The sequence below is a fragment of the Pan troglodytes genome, chromosome 2 (assembly GCF_028858775.2).
Source record: "Pan troglodytes isolate AG18354 chromosome 2, NHGRI_mPanTro3-v2.0_pri, whole genome shotgun sequence".
Lineage (NCBI taxonomy): Eukaryota > Metazoa > Chordata > Mammalia > Primates > Hominidae > Pan > Pan troglodytes.
In genome coordinates this window covers 49083398-49102219 of record NC_086015.1, presented here as the reverse complement: position 1 = coordinate 49102219, position 18822 = coordinate 49083398, and the positions used below count along the sequence as shown (strand labels likewise).

At 47.4% G+C, this 18822-nt stretch overlaps 1 protein-coding gene across 3 annotated transcripts in view; it reads left to right on the top strand.

Moving 5' to 3' along the window:
* Positions 1 to 9943, top strand: part of CDCP1 (CUB domain containing protein 1) — a 64619-nt gene extending 54676 nt beyond the window's left edge. The window contains exons 7-9 of one of the 3 annotated variants that reach the window (XR_010155582.1): positions 673 to 1059; positions 2305 to 2478; positions 3091 to 3179. Coding sequence is in view for 2 of the 3 variants with exons in the window: in XM_009445340.5 (XP_009443615.1) it covers positions 673 to 1059; positions 3091 to 3178; positions 6165 to 6594 (905 nt within the window). In the remaining variant the exon portion in view is untranslated. Of the gene's footprint in view, positions 1 to 672; positions 1060 to 2304; positions 2479 to 3090; positions 3180 to 6164 lie in introns of those variants that run through there. The other 2 variants (XM_001147144.8, XM_009445340.5) reach the window with 2 other exon arrangements.
* The last annotated feature ends 8879 nt before the right edge of the window (positions 9944 to 18822 follow it).

Below are 18822 nucleotides of genomic sequence, written 5' to 3'. Positions count from 1 at the left end.
TGCCTGGTTTTTGTTTGCCTGTTTGTTTTGTTTTTTTTCAAAAGTCCTGAGTACCTACTCTGACTGAGACTGATCCAGCACTGACCAATACAGTGGTGCTAGCCACATAGCAATGATTTGAATTTAAATTAATATGAGGCTGGGCACAGTGGCTCATGCCTGTAATCCCGGCTCTTTGGGAGGCCAAGGGAGGCAGATCACTTGAGCTCAGGAGTTCAAGACCAGCCTGGCCAACACGGTGAAACCCCATCTCTTCTAAAAATACAAAAAGTTAGCCGGTCATGGTGGCTCATGCCTGTAGTCCTAGCTACTCGGGAGGCTGAGGCCGGAGAATTGCTTGAACCTGAGAGGTGGAGGTTGCAGTTTGCAGTGAGCCGAGATCGTGCCACTGCACTCTAGCCTGGGCAACAGAGTGAGACTCCCTCTCAAAAATAACTAATAATAATAAATTAACATGAAACAAATTTAAAATGCAGTTCTTTGGTCATGCTGGGCACATTTCAAGGCTCAGCAGACATATAGCTGGTGGCTACCCTATCAGATGGTGCAGATCTAGAAGATTTCCATCATCGCAGAAAGTTCTGTTAGACAGCGCTGGTCTGGACAGTTGGACTTCATCTCCTCCACCGCTCCCTTTCCTCTCCATGTTGACTGAATGAAACATCTGTCTAGATCTCCCTCCCTTTCCTGCAGAGGAAGGCGTTTTCACGGTGACCCCTGACACAAAAAGCAAGGTCTACCTGAGGACCCCCAACTGGGACCGGGGCCTGCCATCCCTCACCTCTGTGTCCTGGAACATCAGCGTGCCCAGAGACCAGGTGGCCTGCCTGACTTTCTTTAAGGAGCGGAGCGGCGTGGTCTGCCAGACAGGGCGCGCATTCATGATCATCCAGGAGCAGCGGACCCGGGCTGAGGAGATCTTCAGCCTGGACGAGGATGTGCTCCCCAAGCCAAGCTTCCACCATCACAGCTTCTGGGTCAACATCTCTAACTGCAGCCCCACGAGCGGCAAGCAGCTAGACCTGCTCTTCTCGGTGACACTTATCCCAAGGACTGTGGGTAAGGGCCTTCAGGGTCTTTGGGGACGGTGATGAACAAAAAATTGTCAGCTGGAGGATAGAGAGCAAGCCTGGAGACAAGTCAGAAACGCAGATTGAGTCCTGACTGTCCATGTATCAGTCAGCTATTGCATCAATAGTGCTGAGTAACAAACCATCCCAGAACATAGTGGCTTAGTAGCAGCCATCTATTATTGCTCCAACGTTGGCTGGGCAATTCTGGTCTGAGCTGGACTTATCAGGGCTCAGTCATTCATGCACCTGCTGGCAGCTGCAGGTTGGCTAGAGGACTTTGCTGATCTTAGCTTGGTGCTTTCAAAAAGCTGAGGCTCAGCCAAGATCATCTGAGACAACTGAGATTACTTGGCTTGACTCTACATGATCTCTTGTTCTCCAGCCTGGGCTGTTTTCATGGCAGAGGCAGAGAGATCCACAAGAGACTGGAGGAGGCATATAAGGTCTTTTGATACTTTTAGGTTAGGAACTCACACACCATCCCTTCGACTGCATTCTTTTGGCCAGCCTAGATTTTTTTTAGTCAATCTACCAGCATCCTTTACCATTTATCTCTCTTTTACGTAGGGGAAGTCTCTTCACGCCTATGATCTTCCTCATCTACAGAGAGTAGATAATAATAGCCACCTCATAAAAGTATCATGGGATTCAGTGTCATGAATTAAAATGTGGGGACCTGAAAAGTCTGACAGGTACATGGTTTTTTGTTTAGTCTCAGTGAAACATTGGAATCCATGAAATACCCTCAATGGGAGGGCTTGGAGCCAGGATGATGAGTTTGCCTTTATTCCTCAAAGTCGTGGGCACCACTGAAGGGTATCAAGCAAGGGAATGCAGGTGTGGCAGGGCAGGCTGTGGTGGGGCCATGTCTGCCCTTTACTCAGTGAAGGCACAGAGCATCACAGTGTCAGAACCAGAAGGGACCGTGGAGCCTGCTTTTTTCCCTTTCCCTTTCTGGGGGTCAGAGTGATTGAAGGTCCATCCAAGCCACACAACTGGTTAGCCTCAAGAGAACTGGTGGGAGCCAAATGCCACAAGTGAAAACCTCTCCACACTCATAGGTTATGTCCTGGGTTTTCTTCCTCTCTTAGATTCATTTTCTGTCATTTCTTTCCATTCCTCTTTCCTTTGGATCTCACCTTTTGTTTTCTTGGTGAATAAGCAAGACATTCTAAATCGCTGTTTGGTACAGGGTTCCCCCTCTGATTTATTTTCTTTTTCCTTTGTGCAGCTGCAGGAAAAGGACAGCACAAAGGAAACAACCCTCCCTTTAGCTGCCTCACTTCTGACTTTTGACTCCCTGCTTTCTCCTACCCTCCTCTGCTCTTCTCTTCTCCAAGACAGGCTGTGGCAATCAGTGGAACACACCTGTTGTAGGCCAGGAGTAGCCTTTGAAGTTGATCTGGTAGGTCCCTCAGTTTGTTTCAATTGTTCATTGCTATATACGAACTACCCCAAAATTTGGTGGCTTTGGCAATAGCTATTTTGTTTACCCACAATTTATGGATCAGGAATTCAGACAGGGCACAGCAGTGTATCTTATCTGTGCTCCAGGATATCTGGGGCCCCAACCAGACGCCTTGAACAAGTAGAGAGGATGGCTTGGAGAATTCAACTGGAGACATATGTCTATGGCCTTTGGTTCTCACTGGGTTGATTTTTTTCCCCGGTGGAATGTCTACATGGCTAGCTTGGGCTTTCTCACAGCATGGTGGTCTCAGCATAGTCAGACTTCTTACATAGTAGCTGGCTTTCTCTCAGAGAGAAAGTGCAAGCTGACATCCTCTTAAAAGTTAGGCCCAGAACTGGCACAGTTGCCTTATATTGGCTGACCCAGATCCAAGAGGAAAGGAAATAAACACTTTGTGATATGAGGAGCCGCATGTGCACACAAGGAGCCACATGTATGGCGCTCCACCTTTGGAAAGATGGCAGCTGCTTTTGGAGATGCCTCAAGTTCATTGCAGAGCTAACCCCAGCTGCCTCTTCATCTGTCTCTTTATGTCTCTGCTCACAGACTTGACTGTCATCCTCATCGCAGTGGTGGGAGGTGGAGTCTTACTGCTGTCTGCCCTCGGACTCATCATTTGCTGTGTGAAAAAGAAGTAGGTGGAATCTCTTACTCTCTTTATCTGATTTGATGCCTCCTCAGATCACACAGACTGGGTGGATTGTTCATTATTGACTTTGTTTTCTTGCTTCCCATTTTTTCCCCCAAAGATCAATGTTAAACAATATTGCCAGGTGTGAGTCATGCTTTCAGGAGAAAAAAAAATCCCATGCCTGGGGGTGAGGGGGGGATAAAAAACACATGTGACATTTTCACCTGTATGTAGTTCGTGGTGCAGCTGCCTCAGCACAAGTCCCCTGCAAGCAGAGTGCTGTTTGCTCAGTAGATTGATCAAGCAGGAGTGATCTTGGCAAGAAAATGCTCACGTAGGCTCTGCCAGACTGTGCCTCTGAAACCACTCCCTCCGTCACCCTAAGGAGAATGAATGTGTGTTGTCCCAGCTTGTTCTCCTGCAGTTTCTTAAGCAAACTGCTTTATTCTTGCCTGTTGGGCTCCAGGTATGTAACAGAGGCCAGGCCTGTGGCCAAGAGGAAGGAAGGCCCAGTTAACTGCCTCAGTCTCTCTTTCCATCCCCTCAGGAGGACAACTTCTGTTTTATTTATTTATTTATTTTTGAGACAGAGTCTTGCTCTGTTGCCAGTGGTGCAATCTCGGTTCACTGCAGCCTCCGCCTCCTGGGTTGAAGTGATTCTCCTTCCTCAGCCTCCCGAGTAACTGGGACTACAGGCACACACCACCACGCCCAGCTAATTTTTTTTGTATTTTTTTGTAGAAACGGGATTTCACCTTATTGGCCAGATTGGTCTTAAACTCCTGACCTCAAGTGATCCACCCACCTTGGCTTCCCAAAATGTTGGGATTACAGGCATGAGCCACCGTACCTGGCCGAGCTTCTATTTTATAAAAGGAAAATGTTGACCTTTTTAGACAGAGTCCGTGCTGCCACCAAACTGTATAAATTCTGCTCATATTTCTGACTAAAGTCATGGGAGAGAGAAGAGAGCTATTTTCCTTAACATGGTTTGACCTTCCAAAAAGCCAACCTGAAAAAAATTCTTTTTTTTTTTTTAAGACAGAGTCTCACTCTGTTGCCAGGCTGGAGTGCAGTGGCGCGATCTCGGCTCACCGCAACCTCCGCCTCCCAGGTTCAAGCGATTCCCCTGCCTCAGCCTCCCGAGTAGCTGGGACTACAGGCACCCGCCACCACGCCCAGCTAATTTTTTTTGTATTTTTAGTAGACACAGGGTTTCACCATGTTGGCCAGGATGGTCTCGATCTCTTGACCTTGTGATCTGCCCGCCTCGGCCTCCCAAAGTGCTGAGATTACAGGCGTAAGCCACCACACCCAGCCAAAAAATTCTTTTTTAGAAATTAACTGTGGACCTGAGCAAACAACTGAAATTCCTAGTCTACAACAAGACTGTCTACAAATGTCTCTACTGATGAGGAAGGACTGGCTTGCAGGAGGTCTTTTCTCCATGAGAAGTGGCTGTACCTATAACACAAGGGGGAAAAAGGACTGCTTTTAAGGAAACATCATGTTACTGTTTCTCTCAGGGAATTTTCCCATCTGGGGTGCACGGAATAGCCCACCCAGTTGGGGAAGCATGGCATTAACACTGGGCCCCAGGTTCCTTATCAGGAGGGAATTGGACAAGGAAAGAGATCCAGCACTTGCCTCATCTTGAAACAGCGCCAGTTTAAGCCTGAGAATCATCAGTCCAGCCTTGCTACAGGCCTTGCTTGTGTGAGGCTGCTGGCTGGCAGGTTTGCATCAGGCCTGTCCATGCCCAAGCTGTTGTAGGAGGATGGACAGGTTGTGCAGTGAGAACGAGGAGAGACAATGCCATCTAACTTGTTCACTAAGCGGGTACTTCCTGAGTGTCTCCTGGGCACTAGGATTCATTGAGGTACTGGGGACAATGATGAGTGAGACAATCTCTTCTATGGGGGCAGGGGAACTGAAAAGACAGGCAAATAGACAGTCAGTTTCAGGATAGCATGAGAAGAGTTTCAGTGGGGACAAACATTACAGGGCTTCAGGCAGGAGCCTTAGGAACCCATCCTCCTGGCCAGGGGCTCAGCGTTACAAGCTAAAGGTACCAGGTTTATTTTTATCTCAGCAAAGTACAGAGAGCCTGTCCACCATTATGAACTGCCAGCCTGTGCCTTATATGGCCCATTATGCTAATTGAGCTAATGTCCTCCATTTGCATCACTGGTCAGCTAAAAAGTCAGCATTCCCTGCTGTTTGGTTCACAAAGATGGAGAGCAAAGCTTTGTTTTCTGTGGCAGCAAGCGTTAATGCCCATGCAGGTCCAAGTACCAAAGAACATTATAAACCAAATGCTAATGGTGTTATTGAAGAACTCTGGCACTGCAGCCTGAATTTTGTCTTCTTTTTAGCTCTTTCCTCTGTTGGGGGTGACTACTGAGGCACTGGGTCTCTCTGCTAATGCTGAGTTATCCTCTCCCCAGCTCATGCTGAAAACTAAGATACAACCTGGCCTCCTGAGTCTCTTGTATCACCATTTAGAATCTAGATGGTCAGAGCTTTTCCCAGGCAAAAGAGAGATAAAGCATGAGCTACGGGAAAGTATAAGAGTGTGGGAAGATTGACCTAGGCATGACTGAGCCTGATGTGGTTGAGAAGGTCTGGGACACTGCCCATTTCTGGTAGAATGGAGGGGAAAGGGATTGTCAGATGTCTCCACCATTGGATACCACATATCTATCAAAAACGAATTGAGCACAGATAGTGTTAGAGGTGCCCTCTCTAAACCACTCTTCTACCACCTGTGATCTCTGTTTCCACTTTGAAAACTGGAGACAAAATCAGGTCCCTTCTAAATGTTCACTGAGGACAGTAGTTTCAGCTTCAAATGCTGAGCAATCTGAGGGATTTGGGGGAGACATGGTCAGAACCCTAAAGAATCCAAGCTCTAGCAGGGCCATAGCAATGGTACCCATCGAAGATTCTTGCCTTTCTGACTTCTGTCTTGTTCCATTTTTCCAAATAGGAAAAAGAAGACAAACAAGGGCCCCGCCGTGGGTATCTACAATGGCAACATCAATACTGAGATGCCGAGGCAGCCAAAAAAGTTTCAGAAAGGGCGAAAGGACAATGACTCCCATGTGTATGCAGTCATCGAGGACACCATGGTATATGGGCATCTGCTACAGGATTCCGGCGGGTCCTTCCTGCAGCCAGAGGTGGACACCTACCGGCCATTCCAGGGCACCATGGGGGTCTGCCCTCCCTCCCCACCCACCATATGCTCCAGGGCCCCAACTGCAAAGTTGGCCACTGAGGAGCCACCTCCTTGCTCCCCTCCTGAGTCCGAGAGTGAACCGTACACCTTCTCCCATCCCAACAATGGGGATGTAAGCAGCAAGGACACAGACATTCCCTTACTGAACACTCAGGAGCCCATGGAGCCAGCAGAATAACTTGATCCATTCCAGGCGCTTTGCTGAGTTTCATAAAGCAGGGCACTGAGACACCCGTCTGTGTTCCTAACCAGAAATCCTAAAGAAGAGGAATTATACAGAAGGAACAGCAGGAAGTTTTCCTGGACACCGCCAACTTCACATTGCTCAGTGGACTCATTCTAAGGGCAAGACATTGAAAATGATGAATTCTGATCTGGATACAGTCATGACAGCTCATGTGCTTCTCAACTTAGGCTATGCGGTTAGCCAGCCTATAATGAGAGGAGAGAGGCCTGAGTCACCTAGCATAGGGTTGCAGCAAGCCCTGGATTCAGAGTGTTAAACAGAGGCTTGCCCTCTTCAGGACAACAGTTCCAATTCCAAGGAACCTACCTGAGGTCCCTACTCTCACTGGGGTCCCCGGGATGAAAACGACAATGTGCCTTTTTATTATTATTTATTTGGTGGACCTGTGCATTTAAGAGATCAAATGTATAACCACCTAGCTCTTTTCACCTGACTTAGTAATAACTCATACTAACTGGTTTGGATGCCTGGGTTGTGACTTCTACTGACCGCTAGATAAACGTGTGCCTGTCCCCCAGGTGGTGGGAATAATTTACAATCTGTCCAACCAGAAAAGAATGTGTGTGTTTGAGCAGCATTGACGCATATCTGCTTTGATAAGAGACTTCCTGATTCTCTAGGTCGGTTCGTGGTTATCCCATTGTGGAAATTCATCTTGAATCCCATTGTCCTATAGTCCCAGCAATAAGAGAAATTTCCTCAAGTTTCCATGTGCGGTTCTCCTAGCTGCAGCAATACTTTGACATTTAAAGAGAAATTTACAGAATATTCTCATCCTCTAAAAATGTTTAAATATATACCAAACAGTGGCCCCCTGCATTAGTTTTCTGTTGCCACTGCAACCCATTACTTGGTAGCTTAAAAACAACACATTAGCTTATAGTCCTGGGGATCAGAATTCCAAAATGGATGTCCCTGAATGAAAATCAAGGCGTCAGCAGAGCTGTGCTCCTTCTGAAGGCTCTAGGGAGAAGCTGGTTCCTTGCCGTTTCAAGCTTCTAGAGGCTGGCTGCATTCCCAGGCTCCAGTGGCTGGTCAAGCTTTTCTCACATGGCATCACTGTGACACTGGCCCTCCCACTTCCCTCTTTGACTTACAAAGCCCACCAGGAAGATCTAGGATAATCTCTCCATCTGAAGATCCTTCATCATCCTGGAAGAGCCTTTTGCCATGCAAGACAACATAGCCACAGGTGGGGATTAGGACCAGGACATCTTTGGGGTGCTGTTATTCTGCCTACCACACCTTCCTGCCACTGACTCCCACAGGAGAGGCTACAAAATGATCTGGCGCACAGGGATGTTTTGTTTAGCTTGCGGACTCTAACACTTAAAAAAACAACCCAGATCAGAAGATCTGGCCATGCTGGGGCTCACATTCTCACCTAGCAACAACTGGCTGGAGCTGGGCACCAGCTCTGCCTTTAGAAGGGGTGTCCACTTCACCAGGTCACCACAGCCCACACTACGCCCTATCACTTCCCACAATGAGGCTGAGTGTTTGTTTCTACTGATCAATGCCCCTGCAGGTTGCATTTATTGTAATGAAAAAGAAAGACTGGGATTAATCTCTAATCAGGTGAGTAGACCATGAGACCAATGTGTGCTCACATTCCCCTTTTTCTTTTTTTTCTTTTTCTTTTTCTTTTTTTTTTTAATGTGAGACAGGATCTCATTCTGTCGCCTAGGCTGGAGTGCAGTGGCGCAATCTCGGCTCACTGCAACCTCTGCCTCCTGGGCTCAAGCAATTCTCCCACCTCAGCCTCCCAAATAGCTGGGATCACGGGCACAAACCACCATGCCCAGCTAATTTTGTATTTTTTGTAGAGACAGGGTTTCACCATGTTGCCCAGGCTGGTCTCAAACTCCTGGGCTCAAGCAATCCTCCTGCCTCGGCCTCCCAAAGTGCTGGGATTACAGATGTGAGCCACCGCATCCAGCCCCACACCCTCATTTATACCAATTACCTGCCCAGTAACTGTGGACTTTTGCTTCCTCACCCCTGCTCTGATCTGGAAGGAGAGGGATTATGTTATAGCTTGTCAGCACAGTCCCAAGTTCAATATTTCTGTGGCAAAAACTTCCTTCAAAAAATAAATGTACTTCATTGTATTCAATGAATTCACCTTGGAAAGGCACCGCCTCAACTTGTTCACATGGCATAAATGAAAGGAATTTTATAGTCTCCTAAATGGCGTGTACTGCAAGACCTCTTGAACACTTTCCAGAGGATAGGATATTTAAGTCATGCCCTTGGCATTGCCTATGGCACCTTTCCCTTCTGAAAGTCTGGTTCCTGCCCAGTGACCCTTGGCCTTGTGAGCCGAGATGCTGACCCTGCATAAAGGGCCAAAGGAGGGCTGCGGCTTCCTTCCCTCACTGAAGAGCCCTTATTTGAATTCACTGTGTGGAGCCCTAGCCCTCCATTCTCGACATTCCCCAACCTCCCAGCCCCTTCCAAGCAGGACTAGGTGCCCTGCATTCCACCCAAGGTGGGATTGGCCTTCCTTAGGCTGGCTACTTGTCACCATCACCGACATCACTGTTGCCTGCAGGGACACCACGTGGCCATTTTCCTTCAACTGAGGGCTCAAAACTCCTGGACAAGTTGCTGGCTCCTGAGACCAGTATTTCCTGAAGCTGTGCCTCAGTGAAGGGGCCCAGCCTGAGGAACCCTGGCTCTTTTCTTTAAAGCCCAGGCCCCACTTACGTAAAACATTTCAGGGTCACTGGAAACAGTGAAGTGCCATTTGTTGAAGCCTACTGCATGCCAGCCCACTGCTCATCCATGTGGTCTGCCATGCCTACGAGGAAGGCCAGCGCATGCAGGACTGGTCTCTAATGCTGTGGTCATTGCACAGAAGGGAAAGGTCTCAAGGAAGAGTCAACTGGGACAAGCACAAGCCCACCGGACATGGCCTTGGTAAAGTTAGCAGACTGGTGTGTGTGGATCTGCAGTGCTTCACTGGAAATAATTTATTCATTGCAGATACTTTTTAGGTGGCATTTTATTCATTTCCTGTGCTTTAAATAAACAAATGTACCAAAAAACAAGTATCAAGCTGTTTAAGTGCTTTGGCTACTTGTCCCCTGGTTCAGTAGAGGCCCCAGTTTCCCAGTTGTTGACTGTGACAGGCTCAGCATGGGCTCAGCAGATGCTGTCTTAATTTGTGGATGATACAGAAAGCCAGGCTTTGGGATACAAGTTCTTTCCTCTTCATCTGATGCTGTGCACTGTGTGAAGCAGATGTTTTTGTCCGGAAATAAAAATAATAGTCTTGGAGTCTCGCCACCACTGACTTTCAAGTCTCCCTGTATGCAAGTGGAAGGAATGGAAGCTATGCCAATGGGTAGCTGAGAGGCCAGGGCTTGTTCTGTTCTGTTCTTGTGGGGGCTACATGGGCCCCACCCTGTGTGACCTTTCCCAATACCTAACCCCCATAGAGGCCCAGGGCCACCCTAATCACTGACCACAGTTGATCTCTAAGCCCCGTGGAGGTCACCAGCCACCAGAACAAAAGTTAAGGGAGAGCAGTGAGAGAGGGAAGTTCCCATGGCCCCCACCATCTGCCATGCACTAGGAGGGGAGACCCAAGCACATTGGATTGAATCCACTGAGAAAACCAGATGTTGCTGTGTAATGAGCCACCCCAAAATTTAGTTAACAATTAGTAGTTTTGCTCACAAACCTGTAATTAGAGCAGGGTTCAGCAGGGACTGTATATCTCTCCTCCATGTGGCCACAGCTTGGGCAGCATAATTAGAATCCTCTTTCAAGTGGGCTCCATGACACTGCTGACAAGTTAGTGCTGGCTATTGACTGGGAGCTTTGACTCCTGGTCACTTGGACCACTGCACAGGGCTTCTTCACAACATGGTGGCTGGGTTCCACAACTGAGTGCTCCCAGATTCTAAAGGTCAGAACAGCCGGTCTCTCAGAGGCTGGAACTGGACACTGGCATGACATTACTTCCATTCTATTCCTTTTTTTTTTTTTTTTTTTTTTTTTTTTTTTTGAGACAGGTTCTCACTCTCTTGCCCCAGCTGGAGAACTCCTGGGCTTAAAGCTATCCTCCCACTTCAGCCTCCCGAGTAGCTGGGACTACAGCCATGCACTACCATGCCCAGCTAAACTTCCATTCTATTCTATGGGGGGCATTAGTCACAGAACCTACTCCGATTTACATGGAGGAAGCAAAGATTCCCCCACCCCATCTCAGTGGGAGAGGTGTCAAAGAATTTGCAGCCATCTGTAATAGGCTTCAGTGGGGCTGGGGAGATCAGAGCCAAGTACCATGCCTGTGGACAGCACTGACCACCTTCACTACTGCGTCCTTGATCACCATGACCACATCTGGGCTGCATCCCACCTCTGACTGCCCCTTCTCCTGGATCCTGTTCTCAGGACTCAAGGTTCAGTCTTTGATCTTCTGGCCTTTTCTCTCTGGACACTGCCCCATAGGGAGGGTACTGTCTTAGTCCATTTGTGTTGCTATAAATGAATACATAAGCCTGGGTAATTTATGAAGAAAAGAGGTTTATTTGGCTCACGATTCTGCAGGCTGTACAGGAAGCATGAAACCCAGCATCTGCAACTGATGAGGGCCTCAGGCTACTTCCCCTCATGGCAGAAGACAAAGGGGAGCCTGCATGTGCAGAAATCACATGGTGAGAGAGGAAGGGAGAGAATGGCAGGGGAAGGGGTGGTGCTAGGCTGTTTTCAACAACCAGCTCTTGAGAGAACTAAGAGAGGAAGAACTTGCCGTGGACCCAGGAAGGGCATTAACCTATTCTGAACGGCTATACAAGATTACATCTTCTAAGGTCACCTCACGCTCTAGAATGCTTTGATTCCTCCAGTCACCCAGGCCCAGAATATTGGACCTAACTTCATTTCATCCCTTTCACTCACCCTGCTTGTTCTAGATTCTCCTCCCATCCAACATCCCCCTCTATTCCACCATTCCTTTTTCATCATGTGACTCCCTCACTCTGAAATCTGTGCCTCCAGACTTGGTTGGCCCTTAGAACAGAATCCTTGGTCTTTTGCTGGTGGTGTGGCACCTCCAGTCCACTGCCTGGCCCTCCTTACCTCTTCAGACCTCTCTCCGCCCACTTCATCCATGACTTCAAAACTCTATTCCAGTGGGGCTCTGAATCCACTCCTGCCCACACCTTGCTCTTGCCATTGTTCCTGGACAACTCACAGCAAAAGCTGCCCACCTTCCATGCCTTATCAACACTTCAGAGTCTATCACAGAGCCCATTTTCTCCAGGAAGCCCTCCAACTCTGCTAAGCTCTCCTTCTAAATCCCAATAGTCCTTTTGATTCATAATTCTTCTGCATGTAGCTGTATTAGTTTCATAATTTAAAAAGCTTGTGCTTGTGTGTCTTTTGCTTAACCAAGATGCTACTTTTTTCAGAGGTAGAGGCCCATGTCTTGTCCTTAGTCCATCTGCCTCACATTGTCCAACATAGTGGGTGCCCTAGAAATTATGTCTGTTACATTTAATTGTCAGAAACACGTTGTACTTCAGCAGTGACTTCAGGCAGGTGTTATACTGGAGGCTTCCAGATGGCAAGGAGGAAGTAGATGTCAGGCAAGTGCCCTGTGTTTTACAAACCTTATCTCATGTCACCATTTAATATCCTAGCAGCAAAGCTTATTTTCAGCTTACTGGTGAGAGAAGAAGGCCCAGCAAGGTGAAGTCACGAGCCCAAGGTCACAGAGCAGCAAGAGGCAGGGCAGCAACCATACAGCCTTTCCACAGTGCTCTGCTACTCAGCTAGGCCATGAGACTGGGTTCTCCTGGGAGCCACAGTCGGGAGAGTGGCTGCCGAGGAGTCTGGTGGACCCCAGGGCTTCCTAGATAGTGTTTGTCTCTTTTTCTTTCCTTCAAGAGGCCACAAGTTTGAGGTGGAGGAGGTCTCAGGGACACTGAAGCACAATATCTAGTCCTAGGCACAAGATTAAATATTCTAAGGCCACTTCTAACTCTAGAATGCTTTGATTCCTCCAGTCACCCAGGTCCAGAATATTCAACCCAACTTTGGTTCATCCCTGTCACTCACCCTGATTGGCATTTCTGCTTCCACCTATATGCCCTGCCCTTTCTGGACTTTGTGTTGGCAGCTCCTCCCCCAAGTCAGGGATACTTGGGGATCTGATGTTAAAGCCACAGGGCAAAGCACCTATAGCCCTCCAGGCTGCTGCCAAACCTGTCTCCTTTACCCTCGCCCCGCCCTTCAGACCCAGCCTCTCATGGACTTCTGTTCCCCAGGGAAGATGGGAGTCCTGTTCACATCTGTGTGGTCTCTGGGATCATCTCTAATCAGTGCCACATCAAGGCATCCTCAGCCAGTCTTGGGGAGCCTGCAAACGACACCCAACCTCACAGCTCACTGTTCTGTTTGGGCGGTTCACAAGCCTATTTCTTGGCTTTAAACGTGCTTATGACGAAATGAGAAAGGTGGAACTCAGCCTCCTGCTGGCCAATTCTCTCCTACCCTCAGGCTTCCTAAGAACTATTTTTTTTTTTTTGAGACAGAGTCTCGCTCTATTGCCCAGGCTGAAGTGCAGTGGCATGATCTTGGCTCACTGCAACCTCCACCTCCCAGGTTCAAGCGATTCTCATGCCTCAGCCTCCTGAATAGCTGGGATTACAGGTGTGCCCCACCACGCCTGGCTAATTTTTGTATTTTTAGTAGGGACAGGCTTCACCATGGCCAGGCTCAAACTCCTGACCTCAGGTGATCTGCCCGCCTTCACCCAGCAAAGTGCTGGGATTACAGGCATGAGCCACTGTACCCAGCCTTAAGAACCTCCTAATGATCCCATGAGTTATATGGATGAACCAGCACAGCCTCTTCTCTACCCTTTAATGTAGGTGTATTAGTCCGTTTTCATGCTGCTGATAAAGACATACCTGAGACTGGGAAGAAAAAGAGGTTTAGTTGGACTTGCAGTTCCACATGGCTGGGGAGGCCTCAGAATCATGGTGGAAGGTGAAAGGCACTTCTTACATGGCAGTGGCAACAGAAAAATGATGAAGTTGCAAAAGCAGAAACCCCTGACAAAACCATCAAGTCTTGTAAGACTTACTCACTACCATGGGTACAGTATAGGGAAAACCGCTTCCATGATTCAAATTATCTCCCACCAGGTCCCTCCCACAACATGTGGGAATTATGGGAGTACAATTCAAAATGAGATCTAGGTGGGGACACAGAGCCAAACCATATCATCCCACCCCTGGCCCCTCTAAATCTCATGTCCTCACATTTCAAAACCAATCATGCCTTCCCAACAGTCCCCCAAAGTCTTAACTCATTTCAGCATGAACCCAAAAGTCCACAGTCCAAAGTCTCATCTGAGACAAGGCAAGTCTCTTCCGCCTATGAGCCTGTAAAATCAAAAGCAAGCTAGTTACTTCCTAGACACAATGGGGGTACAGGTATTGAGTAAATACAGCCATTTCAAATGGGAGAAATTGGTCAAAACAAAGGGATTATAGGCCCCATGCAAGCCTGAAATCCAGTGGGGCAGTCAAATCTTAAAGCTCCAAAATGATCTTCTTTGACTCCATGTCTCACATCCAGGTCATGCTGAAACAAGAGGCGGGTTCCCATGGTCTTGGACAGCTCTGCCCCTGTGGCTTTGCAGGATACAGCCTCCCTCCTGGCTGCTTTCATGGGCGAGCGTTGAGTCTGCAGTCTGCAGCTTTTCCAGGTGAACAGTGCAAGCTGTCAGTGGGTCTACCATTTTGGGGTCTGGAGGACAGTGGCCCTCTTCTCACAGCTCCACTAGGCAGTGCCCCAGTAGGGACTCTCTGTGGGGGCTCCAACCCCACATTTCCCTTCTGCACTGCTCTAGCAGAGGTTCTCCATGACAGCCCCGCCCCTGCAGCAAACTGCCTGCACAGCCAGGCGTTTCCACACATCCTCTGAAATCTAGGCTGAGGTTCCCAAACCTCAGTTCTTCACTTCTGTGCACTTGCAGGCTCAACACCATGTGGAAGCTGCCAAGCCCTGGGACTTGCACCCTTTGAAGCCACAGCCCAAGCTCTACATTGGCCCCTTTCAGCCATAGCTGAAGTGGCTGGGATGCAGGGCACCAAGTCCCTAGACTGCACACAGCACAGATACCCTGGGCCTGGCCCTCAAAACCATTTTTTTCCTCCTAGGCCTCTGGGCCTGTGATGGGAGGGGCTGCCATGAAGACCTTTGATATGCCCTGGAGACATTTCCCCATTGTCTTGGGGATTAACATTCGGCTCCTCATTACTTATGCAAATTTCTGCAGCTTTCATGAATTTCTCCTCAGAAAATAGATTTTTCTTTTATACTGCATTTTCAGGCTGCAAACTTTCCAAACTTTTACGTTCTGCTTCCTTATTAAAACTGAATGCCTTAAATAGCACCCAAGTCACCTCTTGAATGCTTTGCTGCTTAGACATTTCTTCCACAGATACCCTAAATCACCTCTCTCAAGTTCAAAATTCCACAAATCTCTACAGCAGGGGCAAAATGCCACCAGTCACTTTGCTAAAACATAACAAGAGTCATCTTTGCTCCACTTCCCAACAAGTTCCTCATCTCCATCTGAGACTACCTCAGCCTGGACTTTATTGTCCATATTGCTATCAGCATTTTGGGCAAAGGCATTCAACAAGTCTCTAGAAAGTTCCAAACTTTCCCACATTTTCTTGTCTTTTTCTGAGCCCTCCAAACTGTTCCAACCTCTGCCTGTTACCCAGTTCCAAAGTTGCTTCCACATTTTTGGGTATCTTTTCAGAGGCACCCCTTCTGCTGGTACCAAGTTACTGTATTAGTCCATTTTTATGCTGCTGATAAAGACATACCCGAGACTGGGAAGAAAAAGAGGTTTAATTGGACTTACAGTTCTGCATGGCTGGGGAGGCCTCACAATCATGGTGGGAGGCAAAAGGCTCTTCTTAACATGGTGGTAGCAAGAGAAAAATGAGGAAGATGCAAAAGCAGAACCCCCTGATAAAACCATCAGATCTCATGAGACTTATTCACTACCATGAGAACAGTATGGGGGAAACCGCCTCATGATTTAAATTATCTCCCACCAAGTCCCTCCCACAACACGTGGGAAGTATGGGAGTACAATTCAAGATGAGATCTGGTGGGGACACGAGCTAAACCATGTCAGTAGGGACACAGAGCTAAACCATGTCAGTAGGTAACTGCAAGAGCTAGACTATGGTCATTTGAGACCCAGCCAACAAACAAGCCTAGGAAAAGATTAGCTATAGTCTACAGGACTCAGAAAGAGGGAAGATCTGAAACTGATGTAAGAAAAGAGCTCCCCACCCCAGCCTTCTGCCCAGGCCAGCAGCAGTGCAGCAGCAGCAAACGCTCTCGCCTTTGTTCCCTCTCCCATTTTCAACACTCTGACTGCCCAGCCCGCATCCTCAAGACCCAGGAGGCAGCTTCGTGGTCATGTAACCTATGCGTTACACAGAGCCTGCAACTCGGAAGGGCCCCACACTTGGTCTCTGCTGTTGCCGGCTCAAAATTCTTAATAATTTTTGAACAAGGGACCCAGTGTTTTTATTTTGCCCTGGGCTCTGGCAAATTAAGTAGCCAGGCCTTTTCAGAGGATGAGGCAGTCTCTGAGAGGTTAAACAACCTGTCTGGGGCTTCACAACTAAGAGACAGACCGAGATTTGAGTCCTAGTGTGTCTTAAACTCCATTAGCCTCTTTCTTCAGGGTGCTGGCCTCTGCTTGCTCACCCAAACTTTCCATTCCTGTGCACATGATTTTTAAACTCTATCAACGGGCCTTCTGTGCCACACCTTTATAAGCTGGCTAAAACTCATTAGGCTGATCATCTAAAAAGAGAACGTTTGTAAATTGGCCTATAGACAGAATAGGTCTATTTAGACAGGATGGACTACAGAACTGCTTATGTTCAAGACAGTAGCCAGCAGCTACATGTGGCTATTTAAACTTCAGTATTTATTTAATTAAAATTTCATTAAATTTGGTGCTAACGAATACATCAAAATACACTGGGTTTCCTTTTTCAAATTAGGTGTGCATGATTGTATATGGAAGAGACTAAGGTCCCAGGGTAGGAAAACTAGGAAAAGGGATATGGAGTTCTTACTTGACTTGAATATGCACCTGAGGGTGCTTTTTTGTGAATATATTGCACACTACAGCATCTTATTTCTTTTTTTGAGTTGAGTTTCAATAAAATACAATTCTTCACCCTTCTAAAAAAATGTAATTCCTCAGTTGCACTAGCCACATGTTCAAGCTTTCAGTAGCTATATGTGGCTAAGTGGCTACTGTATTGAACAGAACAAATACAGAACATCTCTGTCATCAAAGAAAATGCAATTGAACAGGGCTAATATAGCAAATGTGTGTGTGTGTGTAGTGTGTGTTCCACGTATTGAATGATTACTATGTACCAAGAACTCTTCTAAAATATTTATACCAACAGTTTTATTGAATCCTCATATTTAATTTTCAGTCCTTATCTTACTTGACACAGTATTTAACACCATCTCTCACTCTCTCTTCCATGAGACATTTCCTTCTCTTGGCCACCACGGCCTCAGATTTGTTGGTTGTCCTCCTTCCCCTCTGGCTTCTCCTTCTCAGTCTCCGTGGCTGGCTCCCCCTTTTCTCCCAATCTCTAAACATCAGAGGGCCCCATGGTTCAGTGCCCAGATTCTTCTCTTTTCTCTCCACACTTACTCATTTGGTGACTTTCTCCAGTCCCATGACGTTAAATACCATCCATGTCCCAGTGGCTCCCAAAGTGGACCTATGCCCTGAATTCTGACCATGTATCCATCTCTGCTCGAGATTTCCAGCTGGTATCTAATGGCCATCTCTAATTTGAAATATACACAACTGATCTTCTGTTGTTCCCCTCAAACCTGTTCCTCCGATTGGTAGGGAGGCTAGAGGAAACAAGTTTGCTCCAAATCAGTTGATGGCAGCTCCGTCCTTCCAAAAACTTTAGAGTTCTCTCTGACTCCTCTCTCTCTCACATCCTATATCCAGTCCATAGGGGACCTTAATGGTTCTCCCTGACATGACGAATCCCCCTTCTTCCTACTTCCACCACTTTCACTTGGTTCACACCAACATCCTCTCTCACTTAGATGATGCAGGCTCTGTGCTTCCACCTAAATCAGTCTCTGTGCTTCCACCTCCGCCCTCTTCAGCCTCATCTCAAGACAGAAGCACAGTGATTCTGTTTGTATATAAAGCAGATCTTGCAACTTCCCTGCCCAGAACCTGCTTGTGGCCCCATCTCACTCACAGCAGAAGCCAAAGTTCTTCCTATGGTCCACAAGGCCTTGCTAGTCCTGGCTCCATCGCCTCTTTAACAACAGTTCCTGCCGGGTACTCTGTCAACCATCCTGCTTCACCCAGTCCAAGCCCTTGACTATCCTCGAACACTCTGACCTCACAGCCTTTGCATTTGCTGTTCTCTCCACCGGGAGAGAACAGCTTGTCCACCAGATACCCCCTGACTCTCTCTTACTAAGTCTTTACACAAATGTCACCTTAATTTCTCCAGTGAAATCCCATATGGCTTCCCTGGTGACACTCTCTAAAATGTCAAGCCTTTCCCTGACCTCCACACTTCATATCCATCTTCCCTGCTTTATTTTTACTCCTTAGTATTTATTACCATGTAACAAACTATATATTTTATTTATTTATCTTACTTATTGTTGGTCTTCCAGCTGAATTACAAGCTTCATGAGGCAGGAACTGTTGGTATGTTTTGCTCATCCCCATCCCCAGGACTTGCAATAGTACCTGGCACATGGATAGGTTCAGGTTCATGCAACAAAAACCAATAGTGACATAAACAAGATAGAGGCTATTTTTTTTAACATATATGCCACTCAACAGTGGAACCTAGGCCCCTATCTCTTTCTCCTTCACCATCCTGACTGTGACAACTACCATGAAAATTTCCTCGTGATCTCATTATTGATGCCAGAGCTCCAGCTGTCACACACACATTCCAGGCAGGAAGAAGAGAGGTGGGGGCAAAAGGACATCTACTTTTCAACTGAAGCTGTCTCCATTAAAAGTTTTCTTGTAGTCCAGGCACACTGGCTCACTTCTGTAACCAGCACTTTGGGAGCCAAAGT